The 26,006-nt window shown below is 42.8% G+C and overlaps 3 protein-coding genes across 3 annotated transcripts; 2 read left to right on the top strand and 1 right to left on the bottom strand.

Moving 5' to 3' along the window:
- Positions 1-4,664: 4,664 nt before the first annotated feature.
- LOC133018109 (lactose-binding lectin l-2-like) lies at positions 4,665-5,261 on the bottom strand (the record flags this gene model as incomplete). The annotated part of the gene is made up of 1 exon (XM_061084417.1): positions 4,665-5,261. A coding segment is annotated over one exon (513 nt), but the record flags the coding sequence as incomplete, so codon positions are not given.
- Positions 5,262-8,040: 2,779 nt separating this feature from the next.
- On the top strand, positions 8,041-10,433 carry mgst3a (microsomal glutathione S-transferase 3a). Its single transcript, XM_061083872.1, has 6 exons — positions 8,041-8,172; positions 8,691-8,817; positions 9,015-9,088; positions 9,223-9,280; positions 9,458-9,530; positions 9,794-10,433. The coding sequence occupies exons 2-6, from the start codon at positions 8,701-8,703 to the stop codon at positions 9,934-9,936; spliced, it is 465 nt and encodes a 154-aa protein (XP_060939855.1). The 5' UTR covers positions 8,041-8,172; positions 8,691-8,700; the 3' UTR covers positions 9,937-10,433.
- Positions 10,434-16,507: 6,074 nt separating this feature from the next.
- On the top strand, positions 16,508-25,891 carry LOC133018433 (importin-13-like). The gene is made up of 21 exons (XM_061084801.1): positions 16,508-16,570; positions 17,104-17,229; positions 17,960-18,600; positions 19,095-19,235; positions 19,328-19,469; positions 20,043-20,209; positions 20,413-20,533; positions 20,632-20,779; positions 20,881-21,062; positions 21,190-21,216; positions 21,325-21,459; positions 21,945-22,082; positions 22,296-22,376; positions 22,500-22,637; positions 22,722-22,818; positions 22,892-22,944; positions 23,037-23,103; positions 24,084-24,142; positions 24,241-24,330; positions 24,441-24,622; positions 25,643-25,891. The coding sequence occupies exons 1-21, from the start codon at positions 16,508-16,510 to the stop codon at positions 25,734-25,736; spliced, it is 2,892 nt and encodes a 963-aa protein (XP_060940784.1). The 3' UTR covers positions 25,737-25,891.
- Positions 25,892-26,006: the final 115 nt, after the last annotated feature.

The following is a 26,006-nucleotide window of genomic DNA, read 5'->3' as shown; positions in this document are numbered from 1 at the left end:
CGCGTCCTCTCACGCTGCTGCCGACCAACACGGCCAGTCGCTCCCCGCAGCAGGTCTCGCTTTCCCGAAACTGAATCCCGGAGATGGGGGAGGAGGAGGGGGGGGGGGGGGGGGGGGGGTGAGAGCTGAAGTGCACGGCGGCGGCGGGGGGCGCGGGGGTTACGCGCTGTGGGGCGATCTGACGCCTGGGACAGATAGAGCAGAGGTAATGGAAGACTCACATTAAATATTGAGGCCATCGCAAATGCATGATTCGGGAGAGCAGCTGGAATAAAGGTGACCTATAATGCTTCAGCTGCAGGCATGTGCACCATGCGTCAGGTGTGTGTGTGTGTGTGTGTGTGTGTGTGTGTGTGTGTGTGTGTGTGTGTGTGTGTGTGTGTGTGTGTGTGTGTGTGTGTGTGTGTGTGTGTGCATGTGCATGTGAGTGCATCCATCGGTGGGTGCGTGTGTGCACTATACAGGTATCTTTGTGAGGCTAAAGTTTAGCCTATATACAACTTAGAGAGTGAGGACATTCTGTCCGGTCCTCACTTTCAGACCCAATTGAGGGTTAAGGGGTTGGTTTTGTTTGCTAAGGGTTAGGCATTTAGTATTGATGGTTAAGGTTAGGGTAAGGGGGAATGTCCTCACTAAGATAGATTTACAAACATAAACACAAGTGTGTGTGTGTGTGTGTGTGTGTGTGTGTGTGTGTGTGTGTGTGTGTGTGTGTGTGTGTGTGTGTGTGTGTGTGTGTGTGTGTGTGTGTGTGTGTGTGTGTGTCTATGTACTTGTAAAGATATCGTTGTGAGGATCATTTTTTAGCCTATAGGACTTGTGGATATTTTTAGAAAGTGAGGACATTTTGACAGGTCCTCACTTTCTGAGTCACCTTCAATCGGGTGTTTGAGGGTTCCACTTGCTTTTAGGATTAGGATTAGGTTAAATTTAGAATTAGGTTTATGTTATAGGGTTAATATTTAGAGTAAAGTTTAGTTTTAGTTAAAGGGTTTGGTTAGGCATTCAGTCGTGATGGTTACGTTTGTGTATTGGGCTACAGGAAGTGCATTAGGGCGATTAGTGTCCTCATCAAGATTACATTACATTAGAGTACATTAAGATAGTACAACATATGATAGGGCCATTGTATGCAGAATGCAGGAAGATGCACTCTTCCTCGAATGTGTGCATACACTTCAATTAGCCTTTGCCTCAGGTGTGTGTGTGTGTGTGTGTGTGTGTGTGTGTGTGTGTGTGTGTGTGTGTGTGTGTGTGTGTGTGTGTGTGTGTGTGTGTGTGTGTGTGTGTGTGTGTGTGTAGCTGGAACAAGAAGCAGGTGCACCTGACACCTGAGATTGTGTGAGATAACATCACATTGGGTTTTAAGCCTTGTAACAAGATAGTGGAGCAATTATTACAATGTGCTGAGCGAGGGGGGATCCCTATCAGCCCATCACAGTTCAGGCCCGTATATGTGCAGAGAGACGCTCACGACAATGACTGACATATCTGCCACTGGCAACCAGCCGAACTCTGCCCAGTATCCAGCCAGCAGACGGTGGGACGAGATGAGATGGGACAGGGTGGTCTCAGGCAGCAGTTGTTCTCTCCTCCCCTCTCCAGTCTAAGTGAGAGTCCCGAGTCTATTCTGGGTTCTGTATGTAGGTGTTGAAGTAGTGAATCAGACTAGGCATGATGGAGGAGGAGGAGGAGGAGGAGGAGGAGGAGGAGGAGGAGGAGGAGGAGGAGGAGGAGGAGGAGGAGGACAGATGTGACAGTCCGTGAAAATAAAACGACCCGACTCAGATGAGAGTGGACAACCAGCTGCACACTGACCACTCTCACTCTTTCTCACACAAGCATACGTGATCACAGATGAAGAAGTTTGGAGTTGTACTTGCTATTCCCTGGTGTACAAAAGAGCAGGAGGCCCGTAGGCATATATAACCTAATGCTTTTTTTTACACGGGGCTGAGTTGTTCCACACAGCTGTTTGAAGCCAAGGAATGTTAAGTGACTTCATGACGACATCTAGTGACGGATACTTGGTACTGTTCTGAGGGAATAAACTTTTGCAGGGTCCCTCGCTTAGGACTGACCCAAAAGCATATACAGTATTTTTCTTGACAAATTCAATTTGTACATTCTTTTTATAATTCATCTTCTTATCAACCATTACAATGTCAATTAATGAATTACTTTGTAATGCAGTTTATACATAGAATAACCAACTCATTTTTAAGTCACTTTTATATTGTACAATTCATTGACTAATAAACTGCTTTATTATCAGTTCTGACACTTGGGGTCCTCCATTCTTCACTACCTAATTAAAAAAGCCAATACTGTGGAGATTTTTCAATCCTTTGTCTGCTATCATTTTACCTTTTACTGTTTAAATAGAATTTGTCTGTGGTTTATTAACCTGTGCCGATTTTGCAGAAACTGTAAAAATAAATGCATCAAAGCTTTTGGATTGTGAGAGGCTTAACTTGTATGCATTTCTCTCCCTGCAGGCTCATTTGAGGTTTGAGGGTTTATTTCACACTTTAGCTCACTGGAATATTTTGGGAGTGTATCAATATATCAACCAATGGTTTTAATTACAGTCAAATTGGCAAACACAGCAAAATATGAGTTATCCCCGGAAGTGATAAGTGAGCATTGTGCTCGCTGACTGATCTCAGGGGTTGACCAAGTTGGGTGAGCACAACTATTACTGTTCAAATACGTATAGGAGCTATAGGACCACTCCCTGTAAGGATAGGTCTCTAGTTTGATGAAGTTGCTTCATACGTGGACAGGGTCAAGTTGTGCTCCATGGAATGTGGTGTAACAGTGGATTAGTTTTGTTGAAAGGTGCCAGCCTGTACAAATAATCTTGCCTCGCCTTAACAGTCAGATGTACAGCGATGATCCTGAAACTGGAAACATTTTCAACTGTATCCAGCGTGCACACCAACACACGTGAGTAACAACCAGAGTAAACCAGAGTACAATGCAACAAAGATTTGCACACTGTGACTCAGAAGTTGTTGCATTTGAAAAGGAGGTTAAAGCTAATGTAGTAATGTGATAAAGATCTGTTATCACCTCTAGTTAGCCTGGAGCCTAGTCCAGTGAGTTTATTTCTGTAGTGTCATACTAACACAACACTTGAATACAATTCGCAGACTAAGGTGTAACAAAATATTTTAAGCATTTATAAAACAAAGTTTGACTGACATTCTTTGTGCTAGGATTTGAAACATTGGGCCATTGTATGCAGAAAGCAGGAATGTCAACTTCCTCATCATATCGAAGTGTTTTTTATGTGTGTGTGTGTGTTTGTGTGTGTGTGTGTGTGTGTGTGTGTGTGTGTGTAACAGCGTGCAGCCAGTGCTGGAGCTGTAAGTTGTTGGCATGAAGGTGAATCATTGCTCTTTGTATATTTTTCATTTATTGTATAGTTATTGATTTGTGTTTTCTGTAAGAGAATAAAACAGATATGCTATGAATTGGAAGAGATTAATTTGTTTTTATTCTCAAGTATTTCCATTTCTTACACAAAAAAAATTACCAGACTTTGAGCTGTTCTTGAGGTTTCTATAAAACCTCATCCAAGAATCATCCACTAACTCACCTGCTGTGTCACTGACGTCTGATCCAGCTCCATCAGCCACACTACTTTCTGGATTCTCCCCCCCGGACAAACACGTTGGTCTCTTCCCATGGATCCCCTGCCCTGGCACTTGATGACTCTTTTTCCCTCATTTTGGCTTGACAGCAGGTCTTGTTGTCCGGTATAGCCACCTTGCATTATGTACTTTGTCACAATTACCTTTTGTAAATAATAGTGCTTAGAATACAAAGATTGTATTGATTGACAATTAAAGGACATGAAATAAGGATGTATTTCCCCTTGTGGTTATTTATTATCATTATTAGGGCCCGGGCACTGACCTGACAGGTGAGGCCCTGTTGAAATTCTAAGGATTATTATTATTATTATTATTATTATTATTATTATTATTATTATTATTATTATTATTATTATTATTATTATTATTATTATTATTATTATTATTATCATTATTATTATTATTATTATTATTCAGGCAAATTAATTGGCTTTTTGATCAGACAAACAAAAAAGTCTTAGGTGCAATTGGAAAAACACCACAGGAAGCCTGCTATTTTGCATTTAGTGGCCATTTTGGCCATATTTCACATTTTTACTTTGAGGTACTTGTACCGGGGCTTTCATCAGACCGACTTCAAATTGAGATGAGTGTCATCACAACAAGACGGAGATTAAAAGTTATTTACAGATCGGTTTTGTTTGTCACAAGGTGTGACCATGGCGTGGCGTCAAATTTTGATTACATGCCAATAAAACACGATGTTCTGTAACACGGACATACATGGACCATGAATCCTTTGATGTTGGTAGTTGGTACTTTCCAGGGTTGAGCAATTCTGGTTTCTTTTAATGGCATTATGTTTGAAAGAATATCCACTATCGGCTACTTCATATGAAAAAGGCTAAATTAAAATATCCACTTGATTTTTCCAAATCTAATTTTATTTGTACTCATATTTGTCATTGATTTTAACAATAACATTGGAATTGTTAAAATCAACAAACAACAAATACCTGGTATGACAAGTAAGTGTGTGAAATGAGTTCAAACAGAGAAGTGTGCATTTATATCTTTATTGCTGAGGACTATTTCATGTCAACAAGCATCAGGTGATCAGTGAACAGGTTAAATCAGATTTAACAATCAGTGAGGACACATTATTTGAGATGCACAAACAGAAGGATAAAGGTGACTACACGGTACATCATTCCATTTCTTATTGTTGATATAATTGTTAATACCACAGTTTTCCCTTCCTCGCTTGTTGTCTGGCTGTCCTGCCGTCCAAAATCTAAACTTCACTGCACAACCATCAGACCACATCCAGCTGCCTTCTTTGTGGAGGTCGCTGAGTCCGATCCAGGTGAATCCTTCAGCATGATCAAAGTTCTTGATCAGGGCTTTGACGAAATTCTCTTCATCCAGACTGTGGATAGACACCAGGTTGGCATCCTGTGACACACAGTAGAGCTCTGCATCAGCCCAGTTCATATGTGTGGCCACGTACTTGTAGCAGCGGCTGTTGAAGCTGAACCAGAACGAGGGACAGTTTCCACGCTGCAGCTGGACCTCAGGTCCATCTGAAGGAGACACAGCACCGAGGGTCAGGGCGAACAGAAGGAGGAGCAGGATAATGTTGGCGTCTCTCTTTCTCTGTCACAGGAGCAGGACGAGGGGTTGGAGATGATCTGCAGTGTTGGATGAGAATGAAAGTTTGAAGGAGACACTACGGCAGGCTGTGTTCTTTTATACTCTTTAGAGGGGGTGTCTGCACTGTTGATGTGATATTATTGGTCAAAGGTAGTTGGCAAAAACACTTTGTTTTATACACAGCTGCCCAATAAAAGTGGTTCTCTGGAAACAAGGCAGAAAAACCAACAGCTCACCTCGATTTCACAGAAGTTTTCCAATGATTTATCAGTTAAACCTTTGGACCTCGTAAAACGCAGCTTTAGAAAAGATATGTCACTTTCAGTGTTGGTCAAGTTACTTCTAAAAAGTAATTAGTTACAGTTACAAATTACTTCTCCCAAAAAGTAATTGAGTTAGTAACTCAGTTACCACATTGTTAGAGTAATTAGTTACTCAGCAAAGTAACTGTGGCGTTATTTTTCATGTTTTATAACGCTGTTACGTTCTGTAACATCTTTAACGTCAAAGATGTTTATATTAACTGATTGAAGAATAAAAACACTATATACAGTATTTTAGAACATTTGGTATTTATTTGAACTCAATAGATTGCAGCCTGCCATATGATGCATAGAATTAAAACATATAAAAATAAATATTGAAAATAAAATTCAAGTGCAAATGTAAACTTGGGTAAAAAGAAAAAAGGAAAATCTGGCCATTAAGTAGTGTGAGAAGTAGTGCCGGTACTTCCAGTTATTGAACGCTACTTTTGAATTTGCCTGGCTCGTCGCCATTGTCGCTGTCTTGAGCTGTAGTCAGAGCGTGCAGTGAGACAGCTCTCTCCACGCAGCTGGGGTGTAATATTGTAACGGATCGAGAGACCCCCCCCCCCCCCCCCCACCACCAGAGTGTTGTTTGACAGCCGTCGCCGGATGATGACGTAGCGAGCGACGTCAAGCCTATTCATTGGTGGAGAAGGAGTCGCAAGGGACAGGAGAAAGCGGAAGTGCGGAGGAAGCCGGCAAACAGCGCCGGGGACTGCGGAGTCGCTGCCGGTTGAGATCGCCGACTGACCGCTTCATTCAACCAAATTGTAGTAACGCGCCACTTTACATTATCAATAACGATAACGGCGTTGTAACGATGACAAAAGTAATTAATTAGATTACTCCGTTACTGAAAAAGAACTCCGTTAGTAACGCCGTTATACTTAAACGCCGTTACTCCCAACACTGGTCACTTTGTGGTTGACGTCTTCTCATTCACACCAGGTAAACAACTGCCAAACACAAGTTGACACATCGACAATGTTACGATTACAAAGTCATAACACCAATTCTCCACTCACTCCACTGGCTCCCTGTCTCAACCCGGATTGACTACAAAGTCCTACTCCTCACCCATAAATGCATCATTGGCCATGCACCTCCCTACCTACAAGAACTCATCACTCCCCAAACCTCCACCCGCACCCTCAGATCTACAAGTAGCTCGCTCCTTCGGGGTTCCCAACACCAAGCTCTGCACCATGGGCGACCGGGCCTTTTGCTCAGCAGCGCCTCGCCTATGGAACGGTCTCCCTGACCACCTGAGGGCAACACATACCCTGGACTCTTTTAAGACTGGCCTAAAAACCTTTTTATTCAAGAAGGCATTTTTTACTTTGAGTTGAGTTTTAGGACTTTGATTTTAACTATGTACTTGTGGCACTCTGAGATTCTCGGATGAAGAGTGCCTTACAAATAAAATGTATTTATTTATTTATTTAAATGTGTCCTCTCTTGTATTTTGAACTTTGTGTTTTTTCCAACATGCATCCCAGCATTGCTTTAATTAAACAGGACTTCACGCAGACATGACAGCAGCTAATAGGTGATTGAGCACGGCATCATCAGACTGACTTTCTCCTCTGCTGGCCACTGTCACAACCTACAGATAGTTTATAAATAAGGAAAAAATACTTTTAATGAAATACATGAAATAGAATAGATCATATTTGGATCACTGCTGTGACTCCTAATGATCTAATAAAGGGGTTTATTTGTTATTAGTGCTCTGAATAAACAGCATCTACCCACTGCTTGGATCTCCCCAATAAGAACTCTGATGGTTACATGCTGTTGATAAATACATAATGATTTAATCATGATAGTCAACCAACGAACGTGTATCAGAAGTAATTGCCCCGGAATCACACAACACTGTATAAACACAATAAGAAAATTAAAGGGAGGAAAATTATTATTCACTAATTTTTAACAACAGTTTAGCTTTGAAACGTCCAGGAGAGCTCTGCTTTTTGTTTTCTATGTTCCTTGTATTTTATGCATATTTATTGTTGTTATTATTTTCTCTGTTGACGTTATAATCAATTATTCCATTATTGTATCTACGCCTATTAAAGCTTGTCAATTATCAGAGGACAGTCACACATGTGTCCTACTCTTCCCTTCCGCTGATACTTTGAACTTTATTTTTCAGGGCATACAGATGTGTTTTTTTGTCCAAATGTTCACTCACTAACAGCTCTAATTCTAGATATTGGAAAAAGGTGGCAATGTGTCTCTAATCTTTATATGCAGTACGAGATTTCCATACATGGTATTCCCAATTGTTCTCAGTGACAAGACAACCTCATTTGACCTGGTGTCCTCAGCTCACCTGAGGAAGTGTCAAGGTCCTGTATGTGACTAGTGAAAGTGGGTGTGACCCTGACTTTTAGCACACATCCGCTATAAAAGCTGTCGAGTTAATCATCTGAGAAAATAAAACACAGGGCTTTAGTCTCAGCGCCGACCACGCCCCCTGTGTGTGTCTGGGCTGTTACGTCATCCTCTGCGCACACGGAAGTAGCATTAAACCAGAAAACTTCGGGTCTTGTGAGAGTTGCTCCGTGTTCTCTCCCGTGTGTGTTACAGCTGTCGCTTCATCTGTGAGTTCAACTTTGTGTTATTGTGAGAGAGTTGTGAGTTCGATCGCTTCTTCTACTTTCAGACATGTTGTTGTTGTAATAATGGCGCCGCTTGAATCCTCAGATGACCTTTCCTGTGAAGGCGTCCCTGCTCCTCTCGGTCTCTTTCCTCCTCTGGGACAGACTCAGCTTAGATTCAGACGACGAATGAATGTTAATCAATCCTCATGCATGAAAAGAAAACAGGGGGTTCCCTTCGTTGTTTAGCCAAAAAACGAACTCCTCCTGCAATAGAGAGGAACTGTATGTGGGAGACTCATCTGAAGAATTGTGCTTTCGATTTTGGGAATTTTTTGACTGTTTAGATTTTTAAGCGTGACATGTCTTTTTGATCGTCTTCAATTTTTGTGTGACTGATTTTTTTTGTGACTTCGTAATCCTTTCTGTAACTGTGTATGCATCTTCACTGCTATTCTGTGCGTTAACATGTCATCGTTTTGAATGTGTTTTGTGTGCGACTGTAATTTTTCCTCTCTCAGGTCTGTCAGGATGGTTGTTCTCTCCAAAGAGTATGGATTGGTGGTGTTGACCGGTGTTGCCAGTATTGTCATGGTTGGGCATCTGGCCATCAAGGTTGGCAAAGCTCGCAAGAAGTACGACGTGCAGGTGAGCACAACTACGACTGTTCAAATACATATAAACTATAATGTTAATTTTCTTATCAATCAAATCACCACTCTATGCTTACACACTGTAGGCATAGATCTCTACCTTGATGAAGTTGCTCCATAAGTGGGCAGGGCCTGGTTGTGCCCCATGGAATTTGGTGCAACTGTACAAATAATCTTGCCTCGCCTTAACAGTACCCTCAGATGTACAGTGATGATCCTGAAACCGGAAAGATTTTCAACTGTATCCAGCGTGCACACCAACACACGTGAGTTTCGACCAGAGTAAACCAGGACAATGCCACAAAGATTTGCACACTGTGACTCAGAAGTTGCTGCATTTGAAAAGGAGGTTAAAGCTCATGTATTAATGTCATAAAAATCTGTTATCACCTCTCATTAGCCTGGAGCTGTACCCCGCCTTCCTCTTCTGCCTGGCTATTGGTGGCTTGAATTGTCCAGTGAGTTTTTGTACTATCATACTAACACAACACTTGAATACTATTCGCAGACTAAGAATTGATAGAATTTGAAAAAATAGGGCCATTGAATGCAGAATGCAGGAATGTCAACTTTCTCATCATATCTAAGTGTTTTATGTGTGTGTGTGTGTGTGTGTGTGTGTGTGTGTGTAACAGCGTGCAGCCAGTGGACTTGGAGCTGTATGGATCATTAGCAGAGAGGTGTACGCACATGGGTACTCTACAGGAGGTAAGAACTTTCATTTATCTTTTCTGCTCTTTTATCAGCAGTTAGCACTCTAAGTAACAAGGTTCTGAGTTTGAACCTGTTGACCCACTGTGGCATGTCTGTGTAGAGATTGCATGTTCTCCCTGTGAGTTTTCTCCAGCTTCCTCCCACAACCCAGAGACTAGGTGACTGTGGGATCTGTCGAGGGCGTACCACGTCTCTTACCTTTTTTCCTCCTAGCTAAAGCAGTTTAGCTAATGGATGATATTTTTTATCCCAATCAGATCCTAAAAACAGAAGGTGGGGAGCGTTTGGCAATGTGGCTTTCCTCGGAATGATCCTGACCACAGCCAGCTTCGGGCGCCAACTGTTGGGTTGGACTGGACCACGGATGGGGCGTTTCTGTAAGGAGACCGCTTGCTGTTGAGGACAGCGACTAAGCCTGGGTTTTTATTAATGATTATAACAATAATTACTGCTCTACATAACTAATATAATGTAATGTACCTTGAAGCATGCGTGCTGTAACCTCTCGTCAGGGTGCCGTTGACAAGTGACCTGACTGGTTCTCGCTGAGGGAAAACGCCTCATTTACCCTGATGAATGTGTTTTTTTCACATACGGGCATTCCTGCTCCATGTGAGATAACAAGTCAGTTTATATCTCAAAGCATTTTTACCTGCTTTCCAGATTTGACAAGTTGAATGAATTGGCCAAAGAATGTATCTTTAGTAAGAAACAAATTAAGACAATGTTATAAAAAGGGACATTTCAAATAAAACCTTATGTTTTACCCCGGCAAAAAAATAAATGAAAATGTTTTTTTAAAAGAATGCAGGTGTTGTGTAAGAAAACTCAAACTTAATTCCAATCATTATCGCTGTTATTTTTTCATACTATTAAATATGACACATTGGTTATGAATATGTTTGTGTTTCCTCCTTTGTAGCGAGCGGTGTGGGGTAAGGGTTGAAATTCTGCCCTTGCAGCAATGGACTGTGTTTAAGGGAGTGGCTTCGTTTATTAAAGGAGAGTATTTGTTCAAATCCAACATGACTTGTTGAGGCAGATTCACTGACAAAAGAAACAAACATTTACAATGACACAGCATACTGTAAGGCTTGAAGCTCAGTGCTTTTATAAAACAACACCACCCTCTAAATGTGCAACTTTACTCTGGTTTCTATTTGATTATCAAACAGGACATATATCAATAAACTCTTAAAGTCTACCTTTCAATGGCATATATATGTATAAATACACATAACTAATGGCACTTAATGCAGTATTAAAGTAATACTAGGTAAACATCTCTAATACATAATTTAAGGTCAAGCACATCTGCACAATATTCAAACTAATACAGATACAGGTAAAACAAAAAACCCGTCCCTGATGCTGCTTGACATGACATTTGACTCATATTTAAGTGGTTATTTAGTGTAGCAGGGTCTTCTGGTGGATTAAATACTCATCAATAAAAGCAGAATAACCAATTTCATGTTTTATATACTTGCATCAGACTATGATGATACAAGTTCCACAACACAGATAAGTACACATTAAAGGCTGCGACGCAACAATAAATATTTGCCACATAATTTGGCTTAAATTGGTTAGTTCATGAAAACAGTTTAATAATCTATAACTTGTGTATTACTTAACTGTTTTTCCAAAATATATGGCTTTTCAATTGTATATCACCTGCCTTTTTTGTGCAGCAACGCTGTGGCATTAAGACAACACGTGCAACCTGGCAATATGGTGTGAAAGTGCACTTCACTAATATTTGGTCACCTAAAAGATCATAATTCAAGTTTTTAATTTGGGGGCGTGATGAAAACTTTTTAACGTGTCTGAAAGAACTTTGCATTCTCAATCTTTATCCATCACTCTCCAATGTCTCCTTCCATAACCTGAGGTGGTCAGTTAATTTACACTAAGGGACCATGTGCAACCTTGATCCACATAACCCCATATGTCCCCTAGAGGGCAGTGTGACCATACGTGCCACATTAAAGTGCTGTGTGTACATAGGGAGTCAAGTCAGGGATACATAGAAAACATAAGTTTCCCACCTGACTGAAGATCTCCTGTACTTTAGAGGGAATGTGGAAAAAGAGTTGAAGTTATACAAAACCGTTGTATTTAAATGAGTAAAACAATTTTAAGTTAGCATCAGAGAAACGACTTCACCACTGACCCAACACACTGATCAGCAGTGATGCAGCAGCATCGGGTAAAAGCTTTGCTCGAGTCCACACTTTCTTCCTTCAGTGTCCGCCTTGCTTCTGTTGCCTCTGACTGACAGGACGTGTCCATCAGTAAGTGTATCTGGAGAGCGGTGTGTCCTCCATCAAATCCTCCTGGAGAAGATCATTGAGACAAAACTTGATGGTAAATTGGACATTTAGTGAAGTGCAGTTATAAGAATGAGATTAGAGCCCTAGTTTTTAAAGTTATTGAGATACAGAAGCATATTTGACATTTCCATTGTAATAGATTCAGTTTTCCTTTTTTTTATACAGGCCAAAGGTCATTTTTGGGACTTGATTTTACATTATATCTGAAAAGGTCTGGTTGGATCAAATTTGGGAATCAACAGGGGCTGGGACCTGTATCTGAGGACCATAGGTGCTGGGATAGAGAAGGTAAGACAGGTACCAGGTCATGCAGGGATTTGTAGATGAGGAGGAGGATTTTCTATAGAATGTAGGACTGGACGGGAAGCAAGTGAAGCTGAATCATCCTCACTGTAATGTCTGCTCAGAAGCCTTACCATGGGGAGATCCTGCAGCCGCTGAAACTCGGGGTGGCTTGTCCTCTGGCGGAGCTTCAGGAAGAGGACGACAAAGACGATGGCAGTGGTGACGATGAACACTGACAGCAGAGCAGCCAGCAGGGGGTCTAACCGGGAGCTCGGGTGGTACCGGGGCCCCTTGAGGTCTATGTGACAGAGGAATGGACAAACATAATATAACACACTTTTTTTTAGAGAAAATTAGAATTATATTGCGCTTTCCCCTGTGCGTCACCATACCTTCATCTCCAACGTTGAGTTCAGATGGGGCCTCCCGGTGTTTTGGCCCCACAGGCACTGGAGCTGAGGTGAGAGGGCGGCCTGTGGGCTGTGACTGGGTGGTGGAGCTCATACTCGGCACTGTGTGGGCTGGCTGAGATGAAAAGGTGGCGGTGGGATCTGTTGCCGGGGGCTTCCTGTCCTCAGTGGTTGGGACGTGATGCAGAGGGGTGGGGCTCTGCGGCATAGGTGTGGATGAAAGGCTGTGGGCGCCAGCTGAAAGTGTGGATGTGAGGGTAGTGCTGTGTCAATTCAAAACAGTGCAGAGGGTTCTTCAAAGCAAATGGAGCGCACACACACACACACACACACACACACACACACACACACACACACACACACACACACACACACACACACACACACACACACACACACACACACCACCCTGCCCATGACAGCAGGGTAACTTCCGCTGACATTACAGCACACACTCCTGCTGTAATGTTATCGTTGTCAGCGATCCACCTGCGTCCACCAGCATCCTGCTTAGCATACACCGTTTGCATTTTCATGCATGGACTCCACGGCACAATAACAGTGGCAGTGGTGGTTATAACACATGTTCACTGCTGTAAATTAAAGCTTTGTCAGACAAAACAGAGATCAACTTTTCCCACCATAGTGAACATTGGTTTTGGTTCAGCTATAGTCAGATTAAATTCACTAAACTGGAATGACAACTCAAAGGCCCAACAGGCCCCTTATGAAACTATTTAAATTCACTAGATCCAGATCCAAATTTCCCACACCTATAAAAATCATGATCGCACCATGTTAAAGAAAAAATAATTCTGGATGTGCCTTCTGATGTGAATCTGCACAAAAATGTTTTGTGTTCTTTCGTAATCCATACAGCATCCTTTAAACAGGTTTTGTGACAAATCATTTTGTTGTTTTTGTGTAATCTTGCTAACAGTCAAACCAACCAACGAACAAACAGGGGGTGACAACATAACCTTCCCACCGGAGTGTGTGTGTGTGTGTGTGTGTGTGTGTGTGTGTGTGTGTGTGTGTGTGTGTGTGTGTGTGTGTGTGTGTGTGTGTGTGTGTGTGTGTGTTGTGTGTGAACTGTTGCTTTTTTCTATATAATATTGTCAGGTTAGTATGTAAAGTGCCTTGAAATAATGTAGGTTTAAATATAGCTGTTTACAAATGAAATTGAAGATTGAATTGCTTCATGTCCTCATCTCAATTCTGTTTGGTGTGTGTATGTTCTCTCTGCTGTCTCTTGATTCTCCGGTTTATTCCCACAGCCCCAAAACAGGTTAGATTAATCAGGTGTGAATGTGAGTGTGTATGGTTGTGTGTCTCTGTATGTTGGCCTTGTGATGGACTATTGAATTGTCCAGGGTGCACCCCACCTATCACCCAATGTCAGATTGCAATCCTCAAAGATAATGGATGGATGGATGGATTTGTGGATGGATGGCCCGACTGCATGATTCTGCATTTTGTTTGACAGAAGCGAAAAATACAAAAATATACACATTCTGCATTAATAACAAAAACACATCAAAGTAGCAGCGTTGCCACTTTTAGCTTTAAAGTGTCGAGCTTCGTGTTATTCTACAGAGACGGAGGTGAGAGAGGTGACGATGACTAAAGGGAGCTAAAGTGCGGTGTCACATTGTCTGTTATTTCCATGCTCCTCAGAAGAGGCAACACGGCCTCAACATGGCAGGTTTATATTTAACTGATCTATTAAAAATAATGAAGTTACGACACACATTGTGAATGAGGAACCTGCTCCTGGAACGCTGCTGGGAGTGGAGCTGAGTCTGAGGAAAGAGGCTGTGTTTGCAAACAAGCAGATCTCAAGCAGTTATTATTTGAATAGTTTAATCTGGACTCAGTAAACAGAAAGGATTGGAAAATTATAGATGCAGATTAAAAGACCTATGAATGGAAAGATAACCATAGTTTCTGTGTTGATAAATAAAGATTTGTCTTACCTGGAGAAGAGGCAGCACCTGTGTGAGCCGTCATGACCACGGTTCCATCCGTGTGTGCAGATGTTGCAGCTGCAGAGCTTGAGCTCAACAAGTGGGTTTTAAATGCTGCATCAGTGACATTATCGGATCTGACGGTTCCTTCAGCCCTGGTGATGGTTTCAGTGGAGGTTTCATCCTTTCCTGCAGGATCACGTGTTTCATTCCCAGGATCCGCTGTCACACGCTCAGGAGATGCTGAGGTGTGGGTATGACTCCCAGGGAGGACAGGGGGCAAAGCACTGCTCTGACCTAGATAAAGTGGATATAGAAATGAAATTCATTATAAATAACATATAATATAAATAACATATAGTTCATATATTACATAAATCGTTTTTTCTATAGACTAAACAAAACGGTCCACTTAGAACTCACCAGAGCATAAAGTGAGATATTCATTTATTTTTTAGTTTACTGGCACAGAAGAAAATGATCAAGATCAATAATCACTTGATCAATAACTAATATATTTAGTGACATGTCATCCAATAGCGGTATTCTGATAAACCATGATTTGAAATTTGAATTTTAAACTCTGAGGCCTGGTTCCATTTTGCATATAAGGTGTAAAAAAGACATACACTGAGATACAAGTCTAAACCAAGTCATGTATTAAAAGTTAAATCAAATAATATTTGATATTGGTGGAAATAAAAATGAATGCATTTGAGTTGGCTGATCTCATCTAAATGAACAGTGCACATCCTTCTGACACCAAGAAGCTGACGAATGAACTAAACCTTCTTATAATATTAGTGAATAATGATAAAATTCTGCATCCAGCTATGTAACAACTTACTCCAAGACGAGTAAACAGCGGAGAGCATCATGTGCTGAATTAATAAGGAGCCCGGCTCACGTCAGCAGGATGTCCACATCAAACACAGACACACACACACACAAACACACACACACAGACACACACACTGGGGATGGCACCTTACCTCTTGTCTGCGTTGAGCCGGTAAGCAGCAGCACCAACACGACGAACACCAAGTTGATTTCTAATCTCATCTCACCTCCCCTGGTTCTCCTGTAAAAACCGGACTGTGCTCAGCAGCTCCGCCGCTTCAGCTCTGAGCTTGTTTCCGTTACGTGATTTGACAGATCTCATCAGCAGCAGCAGCAGCAGCAGCGCTAAAAATACCCTGAGGGAGTCGGGCAGAAGAGGAGCAGGGGTGGGGCCGCATGGCAGGCGGGCGCACAGACAGACGCGCGGTCCCTTATTCCCAAAAGAGAGAAAGAGTGTCAATCTGCAAATTGTATTTAATATGCTTCACCTTCCGTCTGTGTGTTTCTTTTTCCTCTCACACTCTCTCATCCATCCGCATCCATCCGCATCCATCCCTCTCTGGAGCGCTGTCGCTCCGCCGCTCCAATCAGGCGCCAGTGCGTCAGAGGCGCGCACACACACACACACACACACACACTCACACACACACACGCACACGCACACGCACAAACACACACACACACACACACACACACACACACACACACGCACACGCACACGCACACAAACAGAGAGAGTGCCAACGCTGCTTCCAAGTTTCCCCCCCGTGCTCTGTGTTTTTGCAGGTTTGGTGCATGAACAGGTTCAGAGCAGTGACAGCTGACGAGGTGTGTGTGTGTGTGTTTGTGTGTGTGTGTGTGTGTGTGTGTGTGTGTGTGTGTGTGTGACAAACTTTTTCAGCCCCCGCAGAGGTCAGTGTGTCGTCACGCCTGAGCGCACAGCCCACATGTGTACTGTGTAGACAGCTGAATGACCCGCTGCGTCCTCTGTCACACACACACACACACAGACACACAGACACACACACTTCAGAGGACAGCGAGAGCTCGATCTGATCACTTATTTACTTTCCACCGATCAGCAGGCTGTAGTTTCCTGAGGGACACCCAGAGAAAGCTGCCCCTTGCGCCAGATGGAGCCGCCGGACAACCCGGGGGAGAGCCCGGTGGAGTTAACGGTGGAGAATGTGGAATCGGTGAGTTAGTTAGTCAGCAGCCAGCCAGTAATTTTCTGAATGACTGTTTAGTGAGGTTTAAACCTGCAGATGCACTCAAAACACCTCTGCTAATTCAACTACTCACTATTGTCACTGCTGCATCAGTATTTTTAATTGGTAAAGTCAGTATAGTATTATTTATATACTGGTGAAACAACAGCGGTTAAGCAGACAAGAGTAGTTTCGTTAATTTTTGCCTAACATTAGTCAGAGTGGACCCTTGGTAACATGATACCAGCTATAAGCATATGCTGTCCTAATAATAACTAACACCATGTGCTTTGGATTAGTTGCCAGGACAACACATATTTTTTTATCTCTATTCAGACAATAAGTCATCAAGTAGGATTATCAATGCATGGGGACATTACAGCTCTTTAAGCCTTATTTAACTGTAAAGTTGACTCTTGTTTGTGTATCAGCCTGTTCCACAAGATAACACCTCCTCAGTCAATACAGACTGGAGCAGGGTCCTTACTGCTTCCCTTCTTCTTGTCCCTGTCCCTGCACAGGCTCTCTACCAGCTTTACTTTGATCCGGACATGGAGCGTAAGAACTTGGCCCAGAAGTGGCTGACCCAGGCCCAGGGTTCTGCACAGGCCTGGCAGTTCTGCTGGGCCCTGCTCAGCCCGGACAAGGTGTGTTGTCGTTGTTGTCAGTTCACAGTTTCTTCCCATAAGTTTGCTCCTATAAGCTTCAACTGTTCAGGGTGACAAGAGGTTGGATTCCTGGATCATTATAGGACAAATATGGGAGATGATAAGACTGTGGAATTATTAAATCACACAATTCTCAAGCTGTTATCTGGGAAAGCTGGATTACAAAATATGTAAAACAAAAATGTATCATAAACCTAGTAAGAAGATACCAAAAAAGATGAACCTTTATTTAAATCAAGTATTATGGCTCTGGGTCCTGTGTTTCTTATAGAAGAGTCAAAGGTGTGTATTGTCGCAGCTAGATCCAAGATGATCAATAAAAATTTTAAAAAAGATTCGTGAGAAAGACAGGTTGTTTGAATTGTGTGAATTATGAATCACAGTTTCTTCTGTGATGCTGTTATTACGATGAGTTAAGATTAAGATTATTCCTCTATTAATTTTAATGTTTGTGAGATGCTACGTTTGTTCCTTAAATCTTGGAAATACATCAAGATGGTTTATTTGATAGGTTTTGTAATTGATGCTGCCCCTCTGGTTACTATTATGGTTTTAGGCTGTGCCCACAATGGGCTATTTAAAAAATCCATATACTGTAAACTGTAACTAAAAAGAACATTAGGAAATGAAATATTTGTACTGTGTTGCTTTCAAAACAGTTGTTTCGTCTGTTGCCACTCTGCTCATGATGTCATCTGTCTTCTTGCAGCTCCCAGAGGTCCAGTTCTTTGGAGCCAGCACCCTCCACACCAAGATCTCCCGCCACTGGAGCGACCTCCCCACTGACCAGCATGAGACCCTCAGGATGCAGCTCCTCTCCCACATCTTGCACTTCTCCTCGGGGCCCAAAATGGTGCTGACTCGCCTGTGTGTCTCCCTGGCTTCCATGGCTCTTAACTTAATCCCCCAGGCGTGGTCTCATCCGGTGGCGGACATGGTGAGGGCATTCCAGCCGCAGAAACCCACTTTTGAAGGGGGCTCTTGTGCCGAGGCCTCTCAGGACCCCCAGGCCCACTGCCTGGCGCTGTTGGAGCTCCTCACCGTGCTTCCTGAGGAGTTCCAGTGCAGCCGGCTGGCTCAGGCTCGCCGCACGCAGCTGAGAGGCGCCCTGGCTGCGGAGTGGGCGGTGGTGTGTCCCATGCTGCGTCAGCTCCTCCAGAGCCAGGACTCCTCCACCCAGGTGAAGGAGAAGGTGCTGCGCTGCCTGTCCAGCTGGGTGGTGCTGGACGTGCCGTTGGGGGAGAGTCACGAGCTGGTGCAGGACTGTTTCGCCGCGCTGTCCAATCCCGAGCTGTTTGACACGGCTGTGGAGACGATAGTTAACGCCCTGTCACAGCCTGACTGCCAGAGGTGAGAGACATGCCGGTTCTTAGGGTCAGAAGGTCAACGTTCAATCGTCAGGCGTGTGAATGATGTTGTGTCTTTCAAGCAGCAGTGTCTTGTCGAAGTCGGTGTTTGAAGAGAGGAGACGCAGACCCAGAACTTGCAGTACAACAGAATATATTACACAGAAGTTTCACAGGTCAGACGGGCACCATGGTATACCCGGAGAAATCACACAGGCCAAATAGTGAAATCTGACTTGTCCCTGCAGGGCAAGAAGTTTTATAGGGGGGAGGTGGGACCCCAAAACTAGAGATAGCATTACGTCACACAACATGGTCCTTCATTGTACAGGTCAAAAAGTATTCTCTGGGGGGAAAGAGCTAACGAATAACATCTGGAATAGTGTTCAAAGAGTCTGAGCATAAGAGTCGAGAGGCTTTTAAAATGTCATCATGTTTTATAACCATGTTCAAAAGATCTATTAGCTAAAATATACTATAATGACAACGTGTGTGCAGGTATACTGACGCTCTGGTGAACCTGATGCCTCTGGTGCTGGGTCTCCATGACCAGCTGAAGACTGCGGCTCAGGACGGAGACATGGAAACCTCACATGGTATCTGTCGTATCGCTGTTGCCATGGGAGAAACACACTCCAGGTACACACAGATAAGGACTCACACAACCTCAAACTCCCTCAGTGTGGCTTTTATATTTCTTAATTTGGATTCCTTGTGTTTGTGTACGACAGGGTTTTATTGGAGCAGTTGGATCACTGGCAGGAGTATCTGGCTTTGGTCAACATGATTCTGTACTGCACCGGTATCCCTGGTCATTACCCCGTCACTGAGACCACCAGCTCCCTCACACTCACCTTCTGGTACTCTCTGCAGGTACGGAGGCCGACTGAAAGAAGAGAGACATTGTTGTTGTTTGTTTGCCTCCACGCTGGTGTCGGTGTTTTCATGTTATGTATACGTATGTCTGTTGTCCCATCTCAAGAATGTGAATGGAATTCCTTCTAATTTGGTCCAAAAAAGATTAACTGATTAGAATTTAGTGGCCAAAGGTCAAAGGTCAAGGTTCCTGTGTCCTCACAAAACCTTCTTTTTGGCCTCATGATGAATATGATCTTAAAATGGCCTCAAGAGCATTATTGAAATTTTGGCACAAATGTCACTTAGACCCATCGTCAAAGGTCGAGGTACGGCGATCAATTTGACTAAAATCGCAGTGGTGAAAGGTCAAAGGTCATGGTGACAATATATCATGTAGACTCAAACTGCTCCAGGTGATTGAGGCATCGAACTGCACTGCGCCACTTCTAAATTCAATGTTCATTTTGTCTTTCAGTTTTTGTTCGTTACTTGTGAGCACTAAATGTTCATGTGTATTTTTGTGTCATTCTCCCTGACAGAGGATTTAAACACAGGCTCTGTTGCTCTTTTTATTTCCTGCGTGTCAAGGATGACATCTTGTCGTTCGAGGAGGAGAAACAGGCAGTTTATCTCCAGGTTTACAGACCAGTTTACTTCCAGCTCGTGGATGTGCTGCTACAAAAATCCCACTATCCCTCGCAAGAGGAATTCACCTCCTGGTCGTCTGATGACAAGGAGCAGTTCAGAATCTACAGGTTAGTCAGGAACACAGAGGAAACTTTTAAGGAGGCCTAGGTTGTCATCCTTCATCACAGGGAAGATTTTTTGTTATAGCTAAACACAGAAGAACTTCTTTTTCTTATCAAACTATATCCTTAAATACATTTCAGCCTCATTTGGAGACCAAAAATGGAAGTTACAGATTGACCCTTGTGTCCTCGACTGTTTTCCTGTATAGAGTGGACATCTCTGACACTCTGATGTACGTCTATGAAATGTTGGGGGCCGAGCTGCTCAGTAATCTCTACGACAGGCTGGGCAGGCAGCTGATGGACCCACAGCAGTCTGCAATATGGCAGGTAAAGCCTTTGATAATTCCTTCCTGACTTTGTTCCGATCTTTAGTGTTTCTTCCTCATCCTCCTTCTCTGATCTGACCTCACCCTCTTCTCCTCTAGGACACCGAGGCCCTGCTGTTTGGCTTCCAGTCCATAGCTGAGACCATAGATGTGAACTACTCTGATGTTATCCCAGGTCTTATCGGTCTGATTCCCAGAATCAACATCAGCAACGTCATGCTGGCCGACACTGTCATGTACACCATTGGTACTAGCAGACACAACAACAGTTTTTTTTTTTACCTTCACACATTTTTCTCACAATTAATGAATCATCATGAATTGCTGCTTTTCCCCCTTGTTGTTCAGGATCCCTGGCTGAGTGGCTCGCCGACCACCCGGTGATGCTGGGCGGCATATTACCCATGGTGCTCCAGGGTCTTGTGAAGGCGGAGCTATCTGTGTCCAGTGTGTCTACTCTGAAGAGGATCTGCAGAGAGTGCAGACATGACCTCAGCCCCTACGCTCAGGACATCCTGTCTGTGTCACAGGTCAGACCCTCCGCCTCACGGGATCATACAAATTATTTATCTTTAATGGTGCTGCATGGATTTTAACCAGAGTGTGGTTACTGCCTTTGTAAACGCATCCACACTCACGATGGATTTTTGTCTGTAGGATGCATTGATTAAAGAAATCCATAAGGTGAGTAAACTGCCTTCAACATTGCCATTTTCTTCTGCAAACATGCAAACACCTACCACCTCTCTGAGGACATTGTGAATAATGTGCTCTGTGTGTGTGTGGGTGCAGAGCAGCCAGTGCATGTGGCTGATGCAGGCTCTGGGTTTCCTGCTGTCGGCCCTGCCAGCAGACGAGATTCTGGCCCGACTTCATTCTCTCATCACCCCTCACATCCAGCGGCTGGACACACTGGCCCAGCACCAGGTACAGTCCATCTACCAAACTCATACAAGTCTTATACTGAAATAATAAACTGTTCTACAGGCTATTGTTCCTTGGAAGAAATAAAGCACGATATATTATATTGTGTATATAATATAAAATGTGTTTTAACGTTTAATTTAAATGAGAATTGGTTTTAATCGTCATACACATTACTACTTTAAAGTAATACACATGCATTATACAATAATACATGCTACTACAATCTGGAATACTGCATGAAAGTGTGCAGCGTCAGCTAACGCTACCACATCTTATATGGGTGCAATAATTCTGGAACCACAATACAAATGTCCGCAATCATATTTACCTGTACAGGAAAATGCCAGTACTGTCTATTAGCTGGTGTGTTTAGCTCAAGTCGATGATAACCCTGAGAATGCAGAACCACCGGGGCCCATTCAATTCCTGGTTGCTGTCAGTTGGAGGCTTTGTATCAAACCCAGCCACTTTGTGTCCCTTCTCAGCCTGATCCCACTAATAAACCGTCCATTGTGCACATCCTGGGGATGATGTCAAGTCTCTTCACCACTCTGGACATCAACAGACAAGCAGACGACTTAGAAGGAACACCCAGTCCCAGACTCACCCCCTCACAGAGCCCAGTGAGTTCAGCTTCAAATAACAGCAGAATAAACCTGTCAAATGAGCACCACTAACTCCACTCAGTCATATATCATACCAGCTACTGTTAAAATAAGGATACAATTATCTCAACAAGTTCCTGGATCTTAACCTTCAGTATATCTGACAATTTGCTTAAATTAACTAAATCATCCTTCATATTTATACTTTGTCTTTATTTTAAATGTTCTCAGGTTGTGGTTGTGCTTCAACAAGTGTTCACACTGATCCAGACCATCCTCAGCAAGTGGCTTGATGACTCAGAGGTGGTGGAGGTAGGAGGGTTGTTAATACTGCTTATATTAATGTGTATGGTGTCATATGTGTATGGTGTCATGTGTGTCTGTGCATGTGTGATAGATCTGACTCACACTCACTCACATCTGCCCCCCCTGCAGGCTGTGTGTGGCGTCTTTGATAAATCCGTTCGAACCCTCCTACATGATTTCGGGCCCATGGTGTCTCAGCTGAGCGAGATGCTGGGGCAGATCTACAGCGCCTACCCACAAGCCTCTGCACTGGACCTGGCGCGGCAGGTACCCCCCCTGAACAAAACCTTGAATTAAAGCTCTCAACAAGCTTCTGGAACCAATTTAAGTATTCTCTTTCTTTGTGTTTAGATGGTTCACATATTTGCAGGAGACGACCATCACAGCTCGACCATCAGAGGCCTCAGTGAAGTCCTGACTACAGCTACGCTCTCGATATTTCAACAAGGTACTGCAACAACATATCTATTCGTTTTTAGGAAATCCCTTTCCTTGCTCAACTTTACACATTTGTTCTCCAGGTCCACGGGATCATCCTGATATAGCAGAATCATTTATGCACCTTCATGCTCAGGTTGGTCAAATGCACGTGTCCATTTATCACTTGTGCATTAGATGAAATCTTTTTTTTTCTCACCAGAGTGCCTGCATTTTCTTGATCATTAGATTCTTAAAAGAAAACCTGATTTGTACCTGTCTGATCAGCTGGATAAAAAAGCTCTGTTTTACTGTGGTGAGTATCATTACCTGCTTCTGTTGATTTGCATGATTTTTTACTCTTTGTACATGTTTGGTGCGATACAGTTTATTATCTAATTCAATTCTGGTTCTTGATAATATAAAGGGTTGAGAAAAAGGTTTTGGATTTATCTTTAATATGAATTATTTTGACTTTTAAAGCTTTTGACAATTAAGCCCCTGCCTGTGCAAATCAAGGATTGTCCAACTCAGCTTCCTTAGATCAGCTGATATTCTTCTTCCGGTTATCCGAGAGTCCCATGAGTGACTAAATTTGTACAGGGTCCCGAAACTCTGGAATGACTTATGAGCAGGGATCAGAAATGTTTCATCTGTCCCTGCTTTTAAATCCCATCTAAAAATGTTCTTTATTAGAAAAGCTTTCATCTCTACATTTAATATCTGAAATATTTAATTTAATTTATTATTATTAGGATTATTATTCTTGTTGTTATAATATTGGTATTATGGCTGATCAAGCATGTGCAAATTCTCTTTAGCTGTTAACATACAAATCATTGTTTTGGTTTAATCAGTTACGTTAAACAATATGTAATAAAACGATATGTGTCCACTGGGTGAATCGCAGTACAAGTTGAGTAATGCAGCCGTACAATGAGCCAGAAGTAAATAACACTCAAAGATAATCTGCCTTTTGGAGCGACCCAATCAGAGCCCAGACTTTAACCTGACAGTGGAATGACATCAGTCTTTGAGGGGGAACTGTCCAAAATGTCCTCCTGGTGCGTTTTATTACCATGAACACATTGTGTTTGTCTGCACTTGTGGCTCAGATAAAGATCACACCACATTTTATGACCATTGAATGTAGAAAACCAAGTAATGGCAAAGGGTTTATTCCCCTGTTCTCACCACTCATATGTGCTTTCTGTTGTTCTGCATGGTCTTGACATTCAGCTAAACAGCTGAAGCAAAAATGTAATAAAAAAAAGAATCTTATCCTTTTTTCTCCAGGGATTTTATCACTCAAGTTTCCAGAGACGCCCACAGTAAAAGCTGCCAGTCTATTCTTTGTAAGTTGAGCCTGTAATGTGTGGTTCCAGTATCTTTATTGTCTGAATCCAATTGGTCGGGTCATGAATTTGTGCTATTTCTGTCTTGTCCCTTGAAGACAGAGCTGCTGCCTCGCTGTAAAGACATGCCATGTCTCGGTGAAGTGTTGCAGAGGGATGGAAAGCTCCTGACAGAGACCATACTCCAGGTGAAGCAGGTTTTAGACCGAGGACATAACATGAAAACTAGATGGAGACGAGGAAGATATCTACTTCTTCGAGTGTTAACACCCTGTATGTGTTTTACTCCTGGTCTCAGGCGGTCGGAGGTGGCTCTCCTCGCAGTCTGACGGAGCATTTCTCTGAGGTGCTGCTGAGTCTGAACAGACACTGTCCTGCTCTGTTGTCCCAGTGGCTGAAAGACACGCTGCAGAGCCCAGGATTCCCCTCGGCTCAGGTCTCCACAGAACAGAAACACACCTTCACTCAGCAGCTCCTCAGGTAAAAACTGATCTGTTAACAAGCTGACTTCACAGTTCACTGTTTTACCGTCTTGGAGCTCAATGTTTTGGTTTTATGGACCATAACTTTCCTGCTGTGGTTCAAACTCAGCATTCTCAGAGATCTAATTTCCAGCTGCAGCAGCTGTTTTTAAATGAAAACGTTCTAAAGACATCACTGTGCATCTGCCCAACAACACATGGAAGACACACAATGTTATTAGCTGCATGGCGATCATTGTGGAGTGTTCCCGCAACTATAAGCAAACAAGACTACAAAGAGAGTGAATGCTTGACTGACATTTATACAATTTTCCAGAAACACAACTCTAAATGAGGGCTCATGCTTCTTTGTAACTGCTGTATACTGGCAGTTTCGTGTTTTTATGGTTTCACTCTTCCCCATGTGGTCCAAAAAGTTATTGTTACAGTTATTGCGGAGCTATCAACTGAATTCCCAACCTTCACCAGTGCAAAATCCCAAGTGCCCAAGTCTATCTATCTATCTATCTATCTATCTATCTATCTATCTATCTATCTATCTATCTATCTATCTATCTATCTATCTATCTATCTATCTAACTCTCTAACTCTCTATCTATCTATCTATCTATCTATCTATCTATCTATCTATCTATCTATCTATCTATCTATCTATCTATCTATCTATCTGAATCTAATTCACTCAACTGTTGCTGTTCCTGTCAACATGGAAGATTTATCCTCAACATGTTTTTTTATGTAGAATTTGGGGGCAATTCTGTGCTTTTATTTTGATAGGGCAAGTGAATACAGGCAGTGTGGGGTAAGAGAGTAGGAGAATGTGGCCAGCTACACACCTCTCAGTTAATTTACACCCACGCGGTGTGTCCCAACCACTCACCTATGGTTGCAGAGAGTTTCAGCCTTAACTGGGGTATTCATTTATGATATGAATAAATAAAACCATAAGGATTATATTACAGGATTCATGTGCTGTGCCCAGTTAAAACTATACATCCCGTCTGTGTCTTTCTTCCAGGGAGCAAACCAACAAGCGTCGTGTGAAGGAGATAGTGAAGGAGTTCTCTCTGCTCTGTCGAGGCCTGCAAGGCTCTGGATACTCGGATTACTAGTCTGGACAGTCGAAAGGAAAAAGAAAACGATCTGAATCTGTTTCCGTGACAAATGGGATAGGATTTGGGCAGGTGACACTGGACGACCAAAGACCAGATCACTTGGACTGAGCGGAGAGAGAGTGGACGATGATGAGGATGAATGAGCCTCTGGGCAAAAGTGTTTATAATAAAATAACAATTGTGGCGAATAAAATGAAATGAGGTGTCATTTTATGTCTCTTATCTCCAGACATGGATTCAAACCACTGACGACTGACAGAAACACCA

Source organism: Limanda limanda, chromosome 13 (genome assembly GCF_963576545.1).
Source record: "Limanda limanda chromosome 13, fLimLim1.1, whole genome shotgun sequence".
Lineage (NCBI taxonomy): Eukaryota > Metazoa > Chordata > Actinopteri > Pleuronectiformes > Pleuronectidae > Limanda > Limanda limanda.
Note: the sequence above shows the minus strand (reverse complement) of the source record. Positions and strands in the feature narration are given on the sequence as shown.

What these genes read in the sequence shown, in the direction of transcription:
- mgst3a (XM_061083872.1), top strand. Translation starts at nt 8,701, where the DNA reads ATGGTTGTTCTCTCCAAAGAGTATGGATTGGTGGTGTTGACCGGTGTT. An exon ending in CAGCGTGCACACCAACACAC is followed by an intron (nt 9,089 to 9,222) that starts GTGAGTTTCGAC and finishes ACCTCTCATTAG; the next exon opens with CCTGGAGCTGTACCCCGCCT. An exon ending in TTGGTGGCTTGAATTGTCCA is followed by an intron (nt 9,281 to 9,457) that starts GTGAGTTTTTGT and finishes TGTGTGTAACAG; the next exon opens with CGTGCAGCCAGTGGACTTGG.
- LOC133018433 (XM_061084801.1), top strand. Translation starts at nt 16,508, where the DNA reads ATGGAGCCGCCGGACAACCCGGGGGAGAGCCCGGTGGAGTTAACGGTG. An exon ending in CGGTGGAGAATGTGGAATCG is followed by an intron (nt 16,571 to 17,103) that starts GTGAGTTAGTTA and finishes GTCCCTGCACAG; the next exon opens with GCTCTCTACCAGCTTTACTT. An exon ending in TCACCCCCTCACAGAGCCCA is followed by an intron (nt 22,083 to 22,295) that starts GTGAGTTCAGCT and finishes AAATGTTCTCAG; the next exon opens with GTTGTGGTTGTGCTTCAACA.